This window comes from Lemur catta, chromosome 12 (assembly GCF_020740605.2).
Source record: "Lemur catta isolate mLemCat1 chromosome 12, mLemCat1.pri, whole genome shotgun sequence".
Taxonomy (NCBI): Eukaryota; Metazoa; Chordata; class Mammalia; order Primates; family Lemuridae; genus Lemur; species Lemur catta.
The window spans coordinates 69,200,726-69,223,462 of record NC_059139.1 but is presented as its reverse complement, the minus strand read 5'-3'; the positions used below and the strand labels follow the sequence as shown (position 1 = coordinate 69,223,462).

The following is a 22,737-nucleotide window of genomic DNA, read 5'->3' as shown; positions in this document are numbered from 1 at the left end:
GCTAGAGAGAGCACAAAATGATACAACTCTATTAAGAGGTATCTGTAATACCTAACAAAATTACAGATATGTTTACTTGCTATGCCAGCACTTGTACTTCTTGAAGTTTTTATTGAAGATATTTTGCAAACAAATAAATTTATACCTGTAAGGTTATCTATATCATATATCATATATATATAACATAATATACGATACAGATAACCCAAACACTGGGAAAAACTAAGTGTGAAGGAATAATAGACTATTTGAATAAATGATCTCACCTCTGAACAAAGCAATATTATGCAACTGTAAAAAATGAATAGGGAGTATATCCATGTTCATGTAAGAAGGGATATTAAAAATAAGTAGTTACATTAAAAAATCAAAACAAAGAACAATGAATATAGTATGCTACCTACTGTGATGAAAGGGTGGAATATAGAGATATGTATTTATCCTTACTTGTATTTGCATAAAAAATGGGAGATATAAACAAGAAAGTAGTTAAAATGATAACCTTTGGGAGGTGGGGTAGAAATAGGGGTATAAGTAAGCAAATTTCTCCAGTGTGCCTACTTTATAGTTTCTTGTTCTCCAGAGCACATAATTATATTACAAATTCAAACAATGCAGTTTATTTTTTTAAAGCACAATAAAAGTCAAAGCCAAAGACATAAATTATGAAATTACTATCAAATAAGTGATAAAGCCATGGAAGTGGAGTAGAATGCAATAGTTTGCAGCAGGCCAATTCCCCTGTAGAGAATAACTAGAAAAGCTGGGTTAAATGATAAGAATCAGATATTTAAAGTCAGAACTAGGCAAATGACCAGAGAGATTAAAATTCCAGGCCGGGCGCGGTGGCTCACGCCTGTAATCCTAGCTCTGGGAGGCCGAGGCGGGTGGATTGCTCGAGGTCAGGAGTTCGAGACCAGCCTGAGCAAGAGTGAGACCCCGTCTCTACTAAAAATAGAAAGAAATTATCTGGCCAACTAAAAATATATATACAAAAAAAAAAAAAAATTAGCCGGGCATGGTGGCTCATGCCTGTAGTCCCAGCTACTCGGGAGGCTGAGGCAGTAGGATCGCTTAAGCCCAGGAGTCTGAGGTTGCTGTGAGCTAGGCTGATGCCACGGCACTCACTCTAGCCCGGGCAACAAAGTGAGACTCTGTCTCAAAAAAAAAAAAAAAAAAATTCCAGAGAAAGCAGAAGTGTTTAGAGGTGAGCTGGGCATTGAAGCTATCCCTGAGATACTTGCCAAATTCTTGATGCAGGCTAGAGGCTGACAATGGACTCAGACCCAGGTCGAGGGTCACTACTGGAGGACAAACAAACTGGCAGAGTTTCTGGTGATCACATAGGGCTAAGAATGATAAAAATTATTTTTCCTCTCAAGAAATGTGCTGAAATCTGAAGCAGTTTAAGATTTAAGCATAAACAGAAAAGACTCATCATTTATCTGTCTTTCCATTGAGGTTCTCATTTAGAAAAACTAATTTTTCAACTTTTTCCCTTCCACCCATCATTATTTTAAAATATTATACTAATGTCTCCCTAATTATGATAGTCATTGTGGATTCAAACAAGAAAGTGGGTAAGCACATTAAGGAAAAATAAGTAGGATAAAAGAGAAACTAAAGCAAACAGGTCCCTGCAACTCTGAATAGTGTTGGAAGTAGCACTGTAGACAGAATAAAAAATGTAGTTATATTACTAAGCATTTAATTGTAATATGAGAATATACTCCAAAGAAAATGTAGAAAAATGCAGTGAAAAAATTATAGAATGATCTAACTTAGTCTGGGGAGTTAGGGAGGGTATAACTAGGATCCTAGGTTGTGAGGCAGTGTAATCATCAGAATTTCATCTTGAAAAACCACTTTAGCTCTTATATGGTAGATAAGGATCATTGTTGGAAGATAAATGAAGAAGTTGTTTCATTTATTTCACATAAAAGATATAGGCTTGAAATAAGCCAGTGGAATTAGAGATGTAAAAAACAGAAAGAGAAAGATGAAAAAATGTTTTTTTTTTAAAAATCACAGTATTTGATTACTGATTGGCTGTGGTGCATGAGATAAAGGATCTCATTCCGGGAGAAGTGCATGAGTGATGGCTCCACTTTTTGAATCAGGGAGCACCACGGGTAGAGCAAATTTTGTGCATGACAAGAATTTATGCCTAACACTGATGTCCTATGAGAAAGATATAGCCTGAAAATATAAGTTTATAAGTAACATAAAACATGGTGGAAGCTTCTTTTTACATTTTGGAAGAGTGCTAACAATTTTTTTTTGTTTGTTTAATAAAATTCTGAAACCAGGTGTAGCTTTACTCATTAGATAAAATTTTTTTAAAAGTATTCACTTTGTTGTTAAAACAGTAAGTTTTCATTAAAGTTTTTGTATACATACCTATTATTTATTTTGTGCTGTTCATTTAACTAATTTGGGAAAATCCTACAAATCATTAATCTTTTCATCTTGGTTTGAATATTCACTAGAAAGAGGGTTGTAATCAAACGGAAGATACACAAATACTATTTAATGATTACACTATTGTGTAGTGGTCGGTTATATATATGCTTCAGACAGCACCAATATCATATCATATACAAGAAAACTATTCATGCTGAATGAATCAGAATATTCAATTATAATTAGACATATAGCCAACATTTCCACTTTATATCAAAACTTTATACTAAACTTTGGTTCTAAAATGTGACACTTTACTTTTTTTTAAACTCTAATGAATCTCCTTGTAATAAAAGTATGTTATTTTTTATTTAAAAATATAATTATCATTTGAGGATTGGGTAATTTGTCTCGTTTTCCTAGTAGTAAACATTTGAGGAAGAAATATATATTTTTACCAGGTTGATATGGGTAGAAATATCTCACCTTTTGCAAAATATCACAAAATCTGTACATATGCGACATTTTTATAAATTAAATAATTTTGGATGAAATGTTGATCATACTACGATTTATTGTTCAAGTTCTAATATGAGGAAAGAAAGGGTGAGCATAGAGTTTATTTAAAATGCTCATTAAAATGTAGCACTTATTTTTTCACTTTCTAAAATGTTCAAAAATTATTCTTAATTGTATTTTTAATTCATTTTCCAAACTACTGATACGTACTATTATTAATTATTTTTCTTTTTTAAACAAATACTTGCTTTGATCAATAGGAAATACTGGAATCCCCATTCTTTATGTTTGGAAAAAATATTTTTCATTTATCTTAGCTTTTAAATAGTGAGTATAATAGTCACAGGTCCAACAAGAGATGGCACCCTCAAATTAGGATACTTGGAGTAAGGTTAAATAAAGTGGCTGTTTAAAATGTGGGTAGGGTATAAGGAATTCCAAGGTATAGTGCAGTACCTCTGTTATGTTATCAGCCCAAGCCCAAAGGGAAACAAAAAATGGGAAAGAGCGAGACCTGAAAAGAGGACTGCATTGCCTGTAGGACCCAGTCAGCCTGAGGTCACTGCAGGGAGGGAGGCTCGGAATGAACACCTTGCCCTCACTCCCTCCCTAACTCCGAGTGCCCCTTTGGTAGAACCCAATCAGAAGTCAGAAGGCAAGAGAACCTGTTGATGTAGTCCACTTAGGTCAGCCTTCCAGGGCAGAGGGTAAGGTGGAAAAATGTGGAGAAAGGATCTCCCAGGGGCAAAAATAAATCTAAAACAATGGATATGCACAACAGAATGAAGAAAGGTAAATAGGAAAGCTAGTGCTAAGTCTTTCTGGCAAAGGAAAAGGAGGCTGAAGCAGAGGATTTGAACCATAAAATCCTTCCTCCTTGGGAAGAGCAAGGAGCTTTGGAATTGGTTGGCAAGGGGCAGGATATGGAGAAATGGGAAAAGCTGCAGTCCTTTAATAGGCCGGATTGAACTCTGTCAACTGGCTAAAGATGCTTCATATAGCTAATGCATAAGAAAAAGAAATTAACCTTGAACCTAGCATACATTCTCTATAGCTGATAATAATGATGTGCTGATGATAATCGTTGCTATTTGCTTTCAGGATTTTACCTGACAAACTGCGTTCTCTGGCCTTGGGTGTGAACTATGTGATTGTGAGAATATTTGGTATGGATTTTTGGCAATCTTTTATTATATCAAATTGTTTCTTTTTTGATATGTATATGTGTCTACATGCATTAATATATAGAATTACAAATAATCATGGTTAAATGACACAAAGCAAGTGAAAGGGGGAGCTGCCTTACATAATTTAGGAGATAGTTAATGTAAAGACAGAATACCTAAAGCAAAGCTCATCCTAACTGTCATACAAAAAATATATTATATTTGATCAGGAGAGACAATCTGTTTAATCTGAATGTATTCATCATCTCATAAAAGTGGTTTGGTAAGTTCATACAAAGCATTTGTATAATCACAGCAACTGTATTCCACACTGCTTGCATGTTTGGGAAGCCACTAACCTAGACTACTGCTTTTGAATGTTTTAATCACCAAAGACACTGAATCTGATGTTTTTAAAGATTTATTTGTTCCTAAGAACAAATTGGTTTTGCCAAAGATAATACACTCTTTGCTTTGGCTTCCTTAAATAGGAAAACCTAGATTTCACATCCATATTATGACTATATTAGGACTTCTGATTCAAGAAGTTGATTAAAAATGTTGGAGGGGTAAGGAAACCTGATTAGACTTGATTGAGGACTGAAAGACATGTGTTAAAGGCATGTATAAAAATCTGCATGTGCCTCTCATGTGGGATAGAGAAATCGTTTGATAGCTAGATCCACATGTGTGATTAAAATTAGCTTTCTGAAATGAGAAAAATTGGAGCATATTTTTGTTTTGGACAATGATCCACTTGATCAGAAGAGATTTGTAATGGAAAAAGCAGTGTGGGAAACAGCCAGTGCACATGGAGTTTCCTGCAAAAGGAAGCCAGGGAGGCTGATGTATTTTTGAAAGGGAGAGGGTAAAATAAGATGACAGATACAGATACAGACTATCTCTAGGTATTGCAGGGTTGCCACTAGAGAATTTTAAGCAGAGGATAAATATTATCTGATCTATGTTTAAAATATAACTTTGCTGAAGGAGGAAGAAATACTTATAAGAGATAAATGTGGAGGAAAAGAAAAGGGAGACTTGTTGAAGTCTAAGAGTTATAATAAATTGGATTCTAGGAGTTGTAGTGGAGATAGAAAGCAACGTATCCAAGATATGTTTGGAATTAGTGTTACAAAGATTCATGATGGATTGGAAAAAGATGGCAGAAAATAGAAAAAGTGAATTAGTAGCCTAGGATTTTCACTTTGACCAACTATAAAAAGAATGTAATCATTCATGGAGATGGGGAAATCTATATAATGAGCATGGGTAGGAATCAAGAGTCATGAGGCAAGAGGGCTCTGATATTTGCTTAAAGAAGATGGTCAAACATCAGAGATATTTTTTAGCTCTGAGAACCTGATTCTGGTGTCTTTGAGGCGAGAGAGAGACAGTGTGTGTGTGTGTGTGTGTGTGTGTGTGTGTGTGTGTGTGTGTGTGTGTGTGTGTGTGTGTGTGACTGTTCAATCACTGTTAGTTGAAAATAACTGCTGCTGAGGAGATGTTGTCTCTGAGAATATGTAGAGGTTTCCCTCAGGCAGCACAGCTGTTCCTTTGAATCTGTGGTCATCTGAGGTCATCTGAATCTGGGGCTACTATAAACACACCAAAGCATTTGCATTTTCAGTTATTTTTCTCAATCTTGATAAATAACATGTATATATGGCAAACTCATGTTTCAGTCATTGAAAATTTCATAGAGATTTTTGAAGACATACTGAAATCATAAAAATCAGTATTTGGTGTCTCTGTTTTAAATACTTTCTCCTAAGTTTTTCATGCAGAAATCAAAAATTTTGAGATGCCATCTAAATAACAGCATGTACAACATTGTAAAAAGATGCAAATGTATTAAATGTTTTACATCTACAGGGATACAGATGTTTTGAAAACTCACATTGTTTTTCACTGGTTATCAATCCTGAGTAAATTATTAGATAATTTTAAATGGTATACTTATATTATGATTTATCTCATATAGATGTATGTATGCATATATATATAACATGTTTAATTTTAGAAGAAAATAATTTTGATCCTGACCTATAGTGTTTTCATGTAGAATTTACAATCATTGTATTTTTCATAGGGAGTATTCCTGGGCCACTAGCTTTTAAATTTTCAGGAGAAAATTCTTGTACTTTTCGGGATATCAGTACATGTGGACGCACAGGACGTTGCTGGATCTATAACAAAACAAGAATGGCCCACCTATTGGTAGGAATATGTAAGTGATCCCTACTGAAGAAATGTAGAGAAATAAAATTATTTTCAAAACTTACAGTTGTTTATAGTAAGGTAGAATTATAAAAAACCATCAATAAATAGATACTTTGAGGATTAAAGGAGGCTTGTATGATTATGTAGAAAATATTTTAGAAACTAAAGTACTATAGAATTTATGTATTTGAATCAGTGCATGTCTTTTTGATGAATAGTCATTTTTATCATTTAATGTCCTTTCCTCTCTCCATTAATGCTCTTTTTCTTAAAGTCTGCCTTTTCTTTATAAATATAGTATGAGTACATACGTATATTCTTTTACATTCATCAAAAGATGTACCCCTGTCTGCAAATCTGGTGTTATATCCAGTATAGGTACCTGAAGAACTTTTTTAGCATTTCTTTCATGCAGGAGATGAATTCTTTTACCTGTTGTCTATTAAGAAAGTATTTTGGCTACATTCATTTTTTGAAAGATATTTTTGCTTGATACAGAATCCTAAAATGCCTTTTTTAAAAAACTTCCAGAACTTTAAAGATATGACATCATTTTTCTGATCTCCATTGTTTCTGGCTAAAAGACAGCTGTCATTTGTAAGGCTGCTTTCCTATATGTAGTATCTGTCTTATTCTGGCTTTTGTTCAAGATTTTCTTTTAATTTTTGACTATGTTTACTATGTTTCACTAGATTGTGGTGTGCCTAAGTATAATCTTCCAAGTATCTGTCCTTTTGTTTCCTCTTAGGGTTATGCTGAGCTTCTTGGATCTGTGGGGTTGACATCTTTAACATTTTCAGAAAGTACTTGGACATCACCATTTAAAATATTTATTTTATCTCATTTTTCCTCCTCTTTCCTTCTAGGACTCCATTAAAATATATGTGCAACTACATCATATTATTTATATGTCTTGGATACTCTGTTCTCTTTCTTTCTTTTTGTTTCTTTGGAAATTGTCTCTTAAACTGTCTTTGAGGTCATTTATTATTTTCTCTCATCTATCCAGTCTCTTTTTAAATGAACATAATGAATTTTTAATTTCTGGGATCATATGTTTTTATTTCTACCATCTCTTCCATGTTAACTTTTGTAGTTTCCATTTCTGTATTGAAAATTTCTCATTTCTTCATGTATGTTGTCTGCCTTTTCCACTAGATGCTTTTTGTTTCACCATAACTATTTTAAAGGTCACAGTCACTGATTCTAACAGCTAGGGCCTTTCTGAGTATGCTTTTATTGATTACTTCCACTTTTGATTGGAAGTATTATTTTGTTGCTTTTTCATGTCTTGCCATATTTGATTGCATTCCAGGCCTTTTGTAGAAAAAACATTATAGACTGAAGCAAATATTTACCTTCAGAAAGGGACATTTTCCTTCTTCTGTTAGTCTACTTAAGTGGAGGGTAAGTTAATTCAATCTCTGATTGAACTGGTTCTCAGCTAATTTACAGCTTTAGTTAGATTTGGTTTACTACTGACTTGAAATTTTCAAGGGGTGGATAGTGGGGTAATCAGCACTTTCTCTTCAGCAGAACATTAGATTTAAACAATGGCAAAATTTTTTTTGATCTACCTGTGCTTCACAACTTAGCCAGGTCTCTGAGCATTCTGCCCTCTTCCTGCTTTTGATATTTAGCAAATGTCTTGCTATTTGTTTGAAGCCTCACTTCAATTTTGCCATTCAAGTCCTGTTAGACCAAAGAAAGCTTTGTTTTTCAACAGCGTCTTCTGCCAAAGTAAATGTTTGATTTTCAGCCTCTTGCCCCCATACAATATGGGAAATGACCTCAGGGAAACAAATTGAAGTCAGAGCAACTGCACTAAGTTCTCCCCTCCCTTTGATATTAATCTCTTCCTTATTTCTTTATTAACTCTATTAAGTTTTAAAACAGAATATTTTAATATGTTACCTAGCTTTTCTTACTGTTTTCAGATAATTTGCCTGATGCAACTAGTTCCTTATTCTTGGAAGCACTACTGCCTTCTTTCTTCATGATTGCTCAACTTTTCCTCACAAACTGTATCCCCAAGAGAATGATTCATAGTTATTTACTATTTAAAGTTTTATTATTATGTTACAACTATAGCAGAGATAACTATTACTAAAAAATAGTATTCTTCGCTTTAAAATGTAGGAAATTTTACTGTGTCACTATAAATGGCATAAACTCATTAATGTTTCCTATTTTATCCTTTGAAACTATTACGTCACATAATTGATATTATTGCTGTAAAATATTTTTGACTTTAATATACAAGTTCATTTGCATCCAAAGTCAGGTACTTTTATATAATGCTTGTAATGTAACCTTCTGAAGCTTGCAACATGAAAATGAAAAAAAAAAACAATTTTCTATAATATTTCTGTTTCTACTTGGGAAATGATGAATATTTCAAAAAGAGTAAAGCTGCATGAAGTGACTTAAACAGATCCAGTTCCTATTGATAGTTAAGTTTTGAAAATAGGAATTTATTTTGTATGTTTTAGAATTAAAACATTCTATGAAAGAATAACATATTTTGCATTTTGGAGGCTACATGTCTAAGAAATCTAAAACATTCTGTAAATCTCCTTTAAGTAGCTTGATACAAGTTTTTGGCATTAATTACATTCTACAATAGGAAAATTTATACCTTTAGAGATAAAATATACTTACTTTTTTTCTTGGTCAATGGCATTTTCACCACAAACAAAACACTTTTGTTCTACATACATTGACGCATCTGATCATTGTTTTAAATTTTTTTTTAATTCAGGTTCTGTTTGCAAAATATTGACTATCACCTTTACTAGTATCGCATTTGTTATATTCAATCGGTTTTTAAAGAAAGACTCTCACATGTCACCTACACCTGTGAAGAAAATGAAAGCAAAAAGAAAAAACAAAGAAAAGAAGTGATTTGTTACTGGATCATCATTGTGTAAGAATTATACATTGTCAATCTTTCAATGGAACATTATATTAATAAAATTTGAAAGAATAATTATGTAGTTACGTGTTTAACAAATGAATGTGCTTCATATAATCACGTTATATTACATTTTGAGTACTAGTATAATATAGTCTTTGTATTTTAAATTTTTAAAAATATAAGATACACATTTAATACTTTCAATGGAAGGATAATACTTTGAAAGAGGTTGAAGTAGAAATGGGAAAATATATGTAGGTTAATTCTGACTGCTGTCATATCCTATTAGTTATTGATTCTTGACTGTGTAGAATTAATTAGATTGATTAGGTTTCCTATAGTTTGTTCTTAGTACTTGTCATTTGGGCCGTGGATGTTTATTTCTCCATAAATTTTCTAAATAAAATTAGCTTTGCTAATCCAGGTCGTATAATAAAAATTGAAATTAAAGTCATATTTATTTTCCAAAAAAAGGCTATTTTAAGACTTTTAAAATTTAACATTTTATTTATCTATGATTTGCCATGTAGCAGTTTCCCCAGAAAATTTCTTTGGTTAATTGGCCAGCTTACAATACATATATTCATGCTCCTTTAATTTTAGTAGCCATAAAATTCAATAAAATAATGTACCTCTGTGTTTTGACCTTCATTTGAATTTTATTGATAAAGATTACCTGATAATCTGAGTTCATATCCATTTTTGTGCTTTTGTACTTTATGATTGATCATAATTATTTCACTTGAAGAAATAGTCACATTTAAATGTAGGAAACATGTCAACAATTTATGGATTTTTTAAGCTAAAATATATTTCTATAGAAAGTTTTGGCTACAGTTTTTTTCATACATCATTGTATATCCATCCAAATTATATTTTCCAAATATTATATACAAATCAGAGTGTTGTAAAACGAAAAAATTCTCTACAGTGTTTCTTTGTTCTCTTGGGAGAAGTGCTAACTGACAAAATTTTTCCTTTGTTATTCACATGTATCGATGACGGCTTGGATGGACATTTCCCTATTTGTGGTCATGGCTGGCAGATGCCAATGTGAAGGAGGGATTATTCATATCTTGCTACACATTTTTCTTCCTCAACTTCAACATGCATTTTGAAAATCTATGAGTTAATCTTCACGTGAAACTCTACTTGATTGCTTGACTCTTTGAACCAGCAGGTCTGCCGAACATGTGAGGACCAGAGTGCAAAAACAGAAGTTTTCTCCTTTAAAGATTCTACAAGATTTATTGCTGTGTTGAACTTTCAAAAGAGAAAAATGAAGTTTACATAAGCAGCAAAAATGTATTTATGATGATCTACATTTTCGTAATAAAGTGCCCTCTTGTGAAACATTTCTGATAATGTTTTTAATGTGTGTAGGATTTTTAGCTTTTACTAGAATTAAAATTAAATAATTTTAGATTACCTATATACTTCCTTAATATTCTACTATCTAAAAATATTATTTAAAAATTGATACAACTGGCCGGGCGCGGTGGTTCACGCCTATAATCCTAGCACTCTGGGAGGCCAAGGTGGGCAGATCATTGGAGCTCAGGAGTTCGAGATCAGCCTGAGCAAGAGCGAGACCCCGTCTCTACTAAAAATAGAAAGAAATTATATGGACAGCTAAAAATATATATAGAAAAAATTAGCCGGGCATGGTGGCGCATGCCTGTAGTCCCAGCTACTCAGGAGGCTGAGGCAGAAGGATCACTTGAGCCCAGGAGTCTGAGGTTGCTGTGAGCTAGGCTGACGCCACAGCACTCATTCTAGCCTGGGCAACAGAGTGAGACTCTGTCTCAAAAAAAAAAAAAAAAAATTGATACAACTAAGAAATAAGGTAAAATAATAATATTCAGAGCCATTTTGAAGGTGCTTGTAAGATATGTTTGTGTGGTATATGTGTTTGTGTGTGTATAGATGTATATTATCTATATATGTTTTTCTCATGTTTTTTTCAAAAAACAAACCAGTGAAAGTATTATAAAAATTATAATAAGTTGGGAGTAGTGTTAACACTTTAAATTTAAATATAGCTTTCTGCCACAAACGAAAATGTGTTTCTGTATCACAAACTAATTCATAGAGGATTGATAAATAGGGAAGTGATGTAATATAACCCAGAATTTCCATTGGTTAACACCAATTTAACATTTTTTAAATAATCAGGGGAAATTTTCTCACTATTACAGAGAAAGACCTTAGCAATAAATGAAGTCTTAAAAAATGCCAAAAAATCTTACCTTCCTTTGGAGAGAGTTTTGAATGACTTAATGCTTTCAAGAATTACTACACTTTTGACAATGTCAATGTATCTAGTGAAACTGCAAGTGCAAATGAAGAAGCTGCAAAGATATTTCTAAATGTCAGATTTTTAATTCTGATGAAACTGATCTCTTTGGGGAATTCATACTCTCAATGACCTGAATTTTAAAGGGGGAAGGTGAGCCCCAGTATTTAAACCTACAAAATATTGACTGACTGGGATGCTGGGTAAAAATGCTAGTGGAGATTTAACTGTGCTAAGATTTATTAAGATTCTGATTGTTTTTGTTAGAGCTCTGGTTACAAAGTTGCATAGGCTTTTGAGTGGCTTACCTCTACAATATTTCTCCAAAAACTCAATTATTTCTGGTGCTTAATTTTGCCTAAAAAAACACTGTAAAGGCATGCATACAAAATAATACAGTGGAAATAAATGCTTATGTTTTAGAATTGATGAGAATTTGTGCTCTTCAAATTGCATTTGTTGCAAATTTTTAAAATAATTGCAATGAAAATCCTAGTTTCTCATTCTTTTACCTTTCTGAATTATATTTTATATTTGAAGGTGTCTTGCTTATCATATTTAGTATTTAATCTCCCATTTATAGTCTAGAAAGGTATCAATTTTTGGTTTATTAATAGCATACTTCCCAATTTTCAGCACTGTTAAGAGTTTACTCATTTTATATTTATTTTGTTATTCCAGTCTGGCAGACATGGAGAAATAAAGATGTGTGTTCAGTCTAATATTTTCATAAGCACTCCTCATATTTTTAACATTCTCTATTATTATATTTTATTTGGGTCCCATACATAGCATAATATTGGGCTTTAAAAACTTCAATCTGAGAACACTTTTGGAGGGTCTGAAGATCTCCTATTGAAAGCACTGGTGATAAATTTATTAATCCAGTGTTGATTCTTGACATAGGAGGTATCTTTTTGCTATAACCATTAATTGTAGTCCTCTGTTGATTATGCATTTTAATCACCACTCCAACCTCCAATCCTATCACCAATTGTGCAACTTGAAAAGCCTAGATCATAATAGAAAATGTATACTTTTTATCTAAATGCAAGACATATATCATACAAAGAAGTTAGATTTTAGAGTAATTATTTGAAAAGAAAGCCATAGAATTTTGTATTTACAGTCATTTGCTGCAAAATGTTTCATTTACTGATGGACCACATAACCAAGATGGGCCCTTAGGATTATAATGCACCAATGATATAAGGTCATAGCACAATGCATTATTCATGTGTTTGTGTGATACTGGTGTAAATAAATCCACTGTACTGCCAGTTGTATAAAAGTAATACATACAATTACTGTATGTACAAAACATAATACTTGATAAGGGTAATAAATGACTATGTTACTGGCTTATGTATTTACCCTACTATATTTTTTATCATTGTTTTGTAGTGTACTCCTTCTACTTATAAAAAAAGTTTACTATAAAAGAGTATGCCCTGTTATGTCATGATGTATGAGCTGCAGCCTCTTGATTGCATCATTTTCTCTTGTGCTTTGTCTAATATAGTGTTGTTTCCTTTATTATGGCCCCTAACCTTACAAAATCCACAACTAATGTTGCCAGTAAGGGGCCATGTGAAGTGACTGTATTGCACACTATGCCCTCTAGGTTTGTAAGTACAGTCTATGATATTTGCACAATGACAAAATAGTCTAATAATGCATTTCTCAGAACAAATGTATCCCTATTAAATGATACATGACTGTATTTGTTTTATAAAAATTCATCTTAGGCTTTCAATTAAGTGTTAACACAACATATGTCTTTCTAATAGGTACTGTTCTATTATTCATCCAGAGTAGAATACTGGATTTATAGAAAATGATAAAAGTTTTGGTATATTCCCTTATACAGTCATTCCTTATATAACAACTGGGATACGTTCTGAGAAATGTAATGTTAGGTTATTTTACTGTTGTGAGAACATCATAGAGTGCACTTACACAAACCTAGAGGGTGTAGCCTATTACACACCAAGGTATATGGTATAGTCTATTGTTCCTAGGCTACAAACCTGTTCAGCATGTTACTGTACTGAATACTGGAGGCAATTTTAACACAGTGGGAAGTATTTGTCTATCTAAACATATCTAAGCTTAAAAAAGGAACACTAAAAATAAGGTATACAAGATAAAATCTCGATGAATCACTGAGTGGTGAGTGAATGTGAAGAAGGCCTAGGATGTCACTGCACATTACTGTAGACTTTATAAACACTGTACACTTAGGCTACACTCAATTTGAAAAGTTTTATTTCTTCAGTAATAAATTAACCTTAGCTTACTGTAACTTTTTACTTTATAAACTTTTAAATTTTTTTAACTTTTTGATTCCTTTGTAATAAATATTAGCTCAAAACACAAACATATTGTATAGCTGTACAAAAAATACTTTATATCCTTATTCTGTAAGTTTTTATTTATTTTTTAAATTATTTTATTTTTTTACTTTTCAAACTTTTTTTGTTAACTAAGACACAAACACACACATTAAGCCTACTTAGCTAAGTCAGGACCATCGATATCACTGTCTTCCATGTGCACATCCTACACCACTGGAGGGTCTTCAAGGGCAGTAACAGGCATGGAGCTGTCATCTTTTATAATAGCAATTCCTTTTCTGAAATAACTTCTGAAGGACCTGCCTGAGGATCTTCTTGAGGAGGTGTCAGTCTTTTCAAACATGTGTCCTGATGGTTTGTTTGGTTTGTTTCCTGTTGCGCCTAAGAAATATTGATTTAGGGAAATGCCCCCAATAATATTAGAGACAGGATTTTTGCAAGGCTTTGCCCTGAGGAATATGTGAACGTATTAGTTCAGATATCAAAAGCTGCCTCACCTCAGGAGGGCGTCTCAATGGTCAGTAGCAGCTGCATTCCAAGGTGTTGCTGCAGTCTCAAGGTTGTGGTTCTCGACTGCTTAGAACCACAAAGCAGGTTTGCATGGAGCCACGGGATGGGGAGCTGATCAAAAAGACATGCCCGCCGACACAGACACCTATGGTTAAAGCCATTAGCCTAAGGGACAGCTCTTGCTTGACTTCTGAAGAATCTATCTCAATACACAATAATTAGAGCTACTATGTCTGTGTTTTGCTAAAGTGATGGTCTTATCTTAAAACTTAGAAGTTTGTCCTAAAAAGAATTTGTAACTGTTTGTTCACATAGATGGAGTTAATTAAGGGACCTGTAGAAGGCCTTTGGGAGACTTTGAACCTAAAATGAACTACCTGTTATTATGTAAATCTGTTACCCCTGGCAATCAATCACTGTACCTATAAATACTGATGTAAAACTTCAGTCTTGGCCTCACAATTTACAGGGATATTGTGGGGACCCCCAAGCACCTCGCTTTCCTATATTCATAAATCTATTCTTTATAAACTGCATTTTTGCCTCTGTGTATTGTTTTATTTCTATTTTCTATTTCCTACTATTTTTTCATCCTTTGCGACAACCGCTGCCTGAGACCCGATTCTTTGCTGGGAGAGTAGCTAACTCCCCTCAGTTTCCTTTTTTTGGTCATATTTTCTTGTAAGCAGGTAGTGCACCATGAATATTCCTCTGTATTAATGAAAACCTTTCCATGTTGGAGTCTATGTTAGTCCATTTTGCATTGCTATAGAGGAATGCCTGAGACTGGGTAATTTATGAAGAAAAGAAGTGTATTTGGCTCACAGTTCTGCAGAATCTACAAGAAACATTGTGCCAGCATCTGCCCAAACACCCTCCAACAGGACCCATCTCCAACATTATTAATCAAATTTCAACATGAGATTTGGTGGGGCTAAGAGTGGAATGATACAGTTTGGATATTTGGCCCCACTGAATCTCATCTTGAACTTTGATCGCCAGTGTTGGAGGTGGATCCCAGTGGGAGGTGTTTGGGTCATAAGGGCAGATCCCTCATGAATGGCTTGGTGCCCTCCATGCCATAAGTGAGTTCTCACTGTATTAGTTCATGCAAGAGCTGGTTGTTTAAAAGAGCCTGGCACCCTCCCTCCCTCTCTTGCCAGGTGACACACCTGCTTCCTCTTTGTCTTCCACCTTGATTGGAAGCTCCCTGAAGCCCTCACCAGAAGCAGAGGCCAGGCCAGTGCTTCTTATACCTTCTGCAGAGCCATGAGCCAAATATACTTCTTTATAAATTACCCAGCCTCAGGTATTCTTTCACAGCAGCACAAACCAGACTAACACAGGGTCTATGTTTTCAAACATTTTAACGAGCTTGTTGAGGTGTATAAAATCTTCTGCTAAACTCTTCACTGTGAATTTTCCTGGGGGAATTCATCAGCTCCATTATAGTCTTATGGGACCACCATCTTATATACAGACATCATTGACTAAAACGTAGTTATATGGTGCATGACTGTATTACATATATTATTGCCTAAATAGCTTAGGGATATAACTATTCACATGTAGGGAAAGGTAAAATATCTTAAAGTTACCAATTCAATCTTTTTAAAAAAGCATTTTGTCTTTTTTAAAGAAGTAGTATATTTTTGGAAGAAGAGATTTGTCTGCAATCTTTTTTCTTTGTGTTCAGATAACATTTTTCATTTTTTATACACAGATTACTCATATGATAGTTAACTTACAGAGAAAGATCATATACTTACTGTTATGTAAACCTATAATCATGATACTCATCTGTGAATTGGGGTAAATACATATTGATAATGGTATTTTGAAGTGCCTTAATATTTCTGATGAAATAAATCTTATATAAAATACAGCAGAAAGAAAATTGTATTTGTGTTTTGAAATTGCTTCTTAATTTCTAGTCCTTCATTCTCAGGGAATTGAGAACAACAACCACAAAAAGTGTGCAGTTTTATTTATTTTTTTAATTTCAATAGATTTAGGGGTACAAGTGGTTTTTTGTTGCATGGATAGATTGTATAATGGTGAAGTCTGGGCTTTTTTTTTTTTTCATTTCAGTTTATCATCATGAGGGTATAAAAATTCAGGCCACATACACTGCCCATGTCCCTCCCATCCCCCTGAGAGTCTGGGCTTTTAATGTATCTGTCACCTGAGTAGTGTACATTGTGCCCACTAGGTAATTTTTCTTCCCTCATCTCTCTCTTACCCTCCCCCCTTCTGAGTCTCTGATGTCCATTGCATAGCTCTATATTCCCCTCTGTAACTGTAGCCTAGCTCCCACTTATAAGTGAGAACACGTAGCATTGATTTTCTATTCCCAAGTTACTTCACTGAGGATAATGGCCTCCAGTTCCATCTAAGTTGCTGCAAAAGATCATTCAATCCAGCAATCCCACTACTGGGTATCTACCCCAAGGAAAAGAAGTCATTATGTTAAAAAGACACCTGCAATCATATGTGTACTGCAGTACAACTCACAATTGCAAAGATATGGAATAAACATAAGTGCCCATCAACTAATAAGTGGATAAAGAAAATGTGGTATATGTACACCATGGAATACTACTCAGCCATAAAAAGTGTGTGTTTTCAAATGTGTGTATTTCAAAGACGGATGGTAAGGAAATTTCTCCTGTCCAAGAATTAAACCTGGGGATGGAGCAGTTGCAAAAATTGAAATGAATATTATATTTATAATACAGCAAGGGAAAAAAGATAATAACAGGTGAAAAAATCTTTTACATAAAAAACTACAACACATCATTAAGGGAATTTTAAAAAGACCTAGATAAATTGAGGGCTATGCCACATTCATAGATTGGACACAACAGAGATTTCTTAAACAGGACACAACAAGCATTACTCATAAAAAATAAAGTGAATTATATTAAAATTAAGAATTTTTGGTCATCAAAAAACATCAATAGAGTAGAGAGAACTCACAGGATGGGAGAAAGTTGATTTTGTTTATCTTTTCAAAGAACCAATATTTAGTTTCATTGATCCTTTGTAATTTTGTTTCAATTTCATTTAGTTCTGCTCTGATATTTGTTATCTCTTGTCTTCTAATAGCTTTGAGTTTGTTTTTTCTTGTTTTCTAGTCCCTGGAGGTGTAATGGTAGGTTGTTAGTTTGTGATCTTTCTGTCTTTTTGATGTGGGATTTAGTGGCATGAACTTCCCTTTTAGCATAACTTTTACTGTATCCCAAAGATTTTTGATAACTTGTGTCACTATTATTGATTTCAAAAGAATTTTTTAAGTTTCTATTTTCATTTTATCATTGACTCAAAGACCATTCAGCAACAGGTTAATTTCCATATATTTATATAGTTTTGAAAGTTCCTCTTGGAATTGATTTCTAGTTTTATTCCACTGGGCTGAGAAGATACTTGATATGATTTTGATTTTTTAAAAAATGTTGAGACTTGTTTTGTGGTCTAACATGTGGTCTACCCTGGAAAATAATTCATATACTGATGAATAAAATGTATATTTTGCAATTTTAGGGTAGAATGTTTTGTAAATGTCTATTAAGTCCATTCACTCTGGAGTCCCCTTTAAGTCCAATGTTTCTTTGCTGATTTTCTGCCTTGATGATCTGTCTAGTTCTGTCAGTTGAGTTTTATAGTCCCCCACTATTGTAATATTGCTGTTTATTTCTTTTCCTAGGTCTAGCAGTATTGTAATATTTGTTTTATGAATCTGGGAGCTCTGGTGTTAGGTGCACTTATATTTAGGAGTGTTGTATCAATATCTTATTGGATTGATCCATTTCTTATATAATTACCTTCTCTGTCTTTTTGTAATATTGTTGATTTAAAGTGTGTTTTACCTTATATAACAAATAGCTACCCCTGCTCTCTTTTGGTTTCTATTTGCATGGAGTATTTTTTTCCACCCCTTTCCTTTGAGTCTATGAGAATCTGTATAATTTAAGTGAGCCTCTTGGAGAGAGCAGATATTTGGGGTTTTTTGAAAGCCATTCTGCTGATCTATATCTTTTAAGTGGGGCATTTTGACTATTTAATATCAATGTTAATGTTGATATATGAGATACTGTTCCAGTCATTGTGTTGATTGTTACCTAGTTGCTTTGTATTTTCCTTTGTCTATTTTATCAGAGCTGTGGATTTTTTACTTTTGAGTAGTTTTATGCTTGTGAGTATCGACCTTTCATTTTTATGTTTAGAGCCCTTTTGAGCATTTCTGATAGGTCTAATCTAGTGGTGACATATTCCCTTAGCATTTGCTTGTCTGGAACTTTATTTCTTCTCCATTTACAGAACTTAGTTTTGCAGGATAGAAAATTCTTGGCTGGTGGTCCTCTGTTTCAGAAGACTAAAGATGGGTCCTCAATCCCTTCCATTTTATGAGGTTTCTTTTGAGAAATCTGCTGTTAGTCTGATGAGTTTTCCTTTGTAAGTTACTTGGTGCTTTTGTCTCACTGCTCATAGGATTGTCTCCTTCATGTTGACTTTGGCCCCAGTGATGACTGTGTGGCTTGGCGATGTCCTTTTTGTAATGAATCTCTCAGTAGTTCATTGAGCTTCTTATATCTGGATATCTAAATCTCTAGTAAGACCAGGGAGGTTTTCCTCCATTATTCCCTCAAATAAATTCTCCAAGCTTTTTTCTTTTTCTTTTTCTCTCTCAGGGATACCTATGATTATTATGTTTGGGTGTTTTACATAATCCCTTATTTCTCAAAATCTTTTTTCATTTCTTTCGATTCTTTATTCTTTACTGACTGGGTTAATTTGAATGACTTGTCTTCAAGCTCTGAAATTCTTTCTTTTATTGAGTCTAGTCTATTGTTAAAGCTTTTCACTGTGTTTTGTATTTCCTTAAATGAATTTTTCATTTCCAAACATTCTGGATTTTTAAAAATATACTTATTTCTTCAGTAAATTTTTCATTCATGTCTTAAATTATTTTTCTGGTTTCTTTGAGTTGGTTTTCCATCTTCTCTTGAATCTCATTGAGCTTTCTTAGCATTCACATTTTGAATTCTTTATCTGCCATTTCAGTATTTTTCATTTTGCTTAGGATCTATTGCTAGATAGTTGATGTGATACTTGGGGACACAGGGGCTGTTGTTACACTTTGCTTTTGCATACTGCCAGAGCTCTTGCACTGATTCCTCCTCATCTGGAGAAGCTGTCACTTATTTTTTAATTTATTTTTGTTTAGATGGGACTTTCCCCTCTCCTTAATGGTGTGACTGTAGCATATATATTGACATTTGTTTTCCCTTATGAGTACTTTCAGGAGGCCAAATCTCTGAATAAAGTCTTTGGTTATAGATAGCCTTATTGTGGTAGTTTTCTCAAATGCTAGTTCTGTGTAGGCTATAGTCGCTGTGTATTATGTATGTGTGGGCAGGTTTCCTGCCTTTTGCCAAGAAGGGGAGATGGAGGTCTCTGGAATCTTATCTTTTTCCCCTGCTCTATGCACTTCTAACAGTGTGAATCATATTGGAATGGCCAAGTTAGTCTCCAGGCCAGTAAGTGGCACTTGCAGATATTTATTGACCAAAACTAGTACAATTGAATCAGCAAATGATGTAAATGGCTTACAGGTTGACCTCCCTGCCAGTAAGTGACACTTGTAGGAGAGAGCCAGCTGCTGTGGTATTTTTGGGACTTATGTGCAGCCCTAGGCAGTCAGGAGAAGCACTTGGATGTCCCAGGTGATGCATGGGGCCCTGGAACCCCAAGGCTGCCCTTTCTTGTACTCCACAACTACTAAGGAAAATGTCAGGGGGCAAAGTTGGGAATGAGGTTGGGTCAGGGAAGCCTGATCAGGCTCCTCAAAGGTTGGCCCAAGCATTATCCCAATGGTGATCAGGGTCAGTTCCCAGGCCTCTGGTGCAAGCCTCCAGGGAGGGACAGAGGTGCCCCTCCTATGCCAAAGAACCCGCTCATGGGGGAGGGGCAGTTTGGAATCCATGGTCTAACAGGCAGTGGTGGGGTTTGCTTGACTCCCACTTCCCTGACCCAGTGGATCTCCCTGTGGCATCTGGCCTCCAGCAGCACGCCAAACCAGCTAGGCCAGTCAAAAGGCAACCATGCTCGAGCAATTTAGCAGCCTCAGTTTGTGAACCTCCTTGCTCAGGACAGAAAGCACGGCTGCTCCATCCTTCCTGTGGGGGGAGAGATGCCCCAGGCATGTGCCACAGCACAGACTCACAGCACACTCTCCTATAAGTGCTGCCCATGTGGGCTCCCTTCCCCTTGGAGATCAGTTCAAAAATCTCTACTTTGTGCCCTTGAATGACATGATAAACTCCTTGGAGCATGGGGTCAGGCCCATGAACTTGTCCTCAGGCCCCTGAGTTCAAGCACTTACTGTGACAGGTAGAGGTGGGCTGGTTCCAGGCTACCTGCAGAACACTCAAGTAGGTCAACTGCAATTCTGCTGCAGTCTGGCCACCAGGGAAGGTATGCTCCTCTAAGTGGAAGCAGGCAGGCGGGCAGCTCTGGGGAAGGCCAACAGGCATGAATTTCATGGTCCAAACACCCCTTGGTCCTGCAGTAGCCCACAGTTGTGGTGGCAAAATTTGACCTAGAGGGGGAGGGGGATTGCCCAGGTTCCTGTTTTCCTCCCTGGTCTAGCAGTGGGGAAGTAGCAGCCTCGGGATAGGGCTTAGAGCATTGGGGGAAGGGCTGCCCAGTGGCCTAGGGGCAGAAGAGCCTGTGGAATTCCATGTGAGCTCAAGCAGTGTCTCTGCGTGATCTCCTAGCAGCTAGCTATGCCACTCTGGAGGCCTATGGGTGTTGAGGAGCTCTTCTGTAGCTAAGACTGTAAGGATCCGAGGCAGGACTGTGGAGCCCCAAGGATCTCTTGTCTACCCCTCCCCCAGGTCTGTGACCGGGGGCTGCTCAAAGCTATCACTGGCCCTGAGCACCTCTCTGTTACCTTCAAGTATTTTTTTTCTGATGATTTATTTGAAATATGGGCATTTGATGGATATCCTGATGGTTCTCTGAAGGCGATGCACACACCAGCTGCCTCTAGTCAGCCATCTTGCCAGTCTCATCTCTACCTCACTTTTGGAGGACAGTTTTGCTGGATATAGGATTCATGGTTTGTTTGTTTTTTTTCTTTTAGAACTTTGACTATATCAGCCCACTGCCTATAGCCTTCAAAGTTTCTGATAAAAAATCTGACTATAATCGTATCGAGGAGTCCTTGTATGTGATGAGTCACTTCTCTTTTTCTGCTTTCACATCATTTTGTTGTATATTTTCTGTCAGCTAGGGGATGCGTTATCCCAGATGCTCTGTCAGAGAAGTAGGAAAGCTTTAGAAACCATATTGCTGCCAATTTCATGGAACAACCACATTGTATCCTTTTGAAAGCTCATCATTAAAACATCACTAGAATAACATGAACTTTGCTCCCTAGGAAGGAAGGATGGGGAATACAATTTTCTAAAAAGAAGGAGAGGCCAGGCACAGTGGCTGACACCTGTAAGCCTAACACTGGGAGACTGAGGCAGGAGGATCGCTTAAGGCTAGGAATTTGAGACCAGCCTGAGCAAGAGTAAGACCCCGTCTCTATAAAAAATAGAAAAATTAGCCAGGAGTGGCAGCACATGCCTGTAGTCCTAGCTACTCTGGAGGCTAAGGCAGGAGGATTGCTTGAGCCCAGGAGTCTGAGGTTGCAGTGAGCTATGATGATGCCACAGCACTCTAGCCTGGGCAATGGACGGGACCTCGTTTCAAAAAATAAATAAATAAATAAAAATATTTTAAAAATTTAAAAAAATAAATGAAAATATGAAGAATTGTGTAAGAAAAGACATAGCTCTATGAAAAAATAGGACAGTTTTGCGGAATTCTATTAAACATTTAGAGATTTCTTCAATACCATTTTTTTTAAATGTGTTTTGCAAGAGAGGTTGATAATGATGGTACAATGGGAAGTAAATCTTTTTGCATGAAACTTTATGCACTGAAAAATCCTGAAAATACTTTTTATGTCAGATAAGGACTTTGGAATTTTTCCTATAGAATGGCCAGCATTGAAAGGTGTTAACCAGGGAGGTACAATAATCAGTTCTTCATTTTAGGAAAATCTCCTTAGTGGCAGGATGGGGGATGGATTTTAAGTAGGAAAAACTGAAAGAAGATAAAAGAATATTGTACTAGTCTTTTGAGAGATTTGAGAACCTGGACTAAAAAAATGCTTAAAGGAAGGGAGAGAAAACCTCAAGAAATTAATAAAAGAATTGGTCTCATTCTGATAACTCTCTAGGTTTCTGGTAGAAGAAAAAAATGCAAATTCATTTAAAAGGTATTTTCACA

General features: G+C 35.2%; 1 protein-coding gene and 1 long non-coding RNA gene across 2 annotated transcripts in view; one reads left to right on the top strand and one right to left on the bottom strand.

Annotated features, from left to right (window-relative positions):
* Positions 1-10,565, top strand: part of SLCO6A1 (solute carrier organic anion transporter family member 6A1) — a 75,671-nt gene extending 65,106 nt beyond the window's left edge. The window contains exons 11-14 of the mRNA XM_045566029.1: positions 4,024-4,088; positions 6,181-6,318; positions 9,073-9,237; positions 10,274-10,565. Coding sequence (XP_045421985.1) covers positions 4,024-4,088; positions 6,181-6,318; positions 9,073-9,215 — 346 coding nt within the window. The 3' untranslated portion in view covers positions 9,216-9,237; positions 10,274-10,565. The remainder of the gene's footprint in view (positions 1-4,023; positions 4,089-6,180; positions 6,319-9,072; positions 9,238-10,273) is intronic.
* The window catches only part of LOC123648309, a 59,056-nt gene that overhangs the window by 5,924 nt on the left and 30,395 nt on the right, over positions 1-22,737 (bottom strand). The window contains exons 3-5 of the long non-coding RNA XR_006738561.1: positions 14,379-14,536; positions 14,040-14,262; positions 8,973-9,168 (exon numbers count right to left, since the gene is read on the bottom strand). This is a non-coding gene — a long non-coding RNA (uncharacterized LOC123648309). The remainder of the gene's footprint in view (positions 1-8,972; positions 9,169-14,039; positions 14,263-14,378; positions 14,537-22,737) is intronic.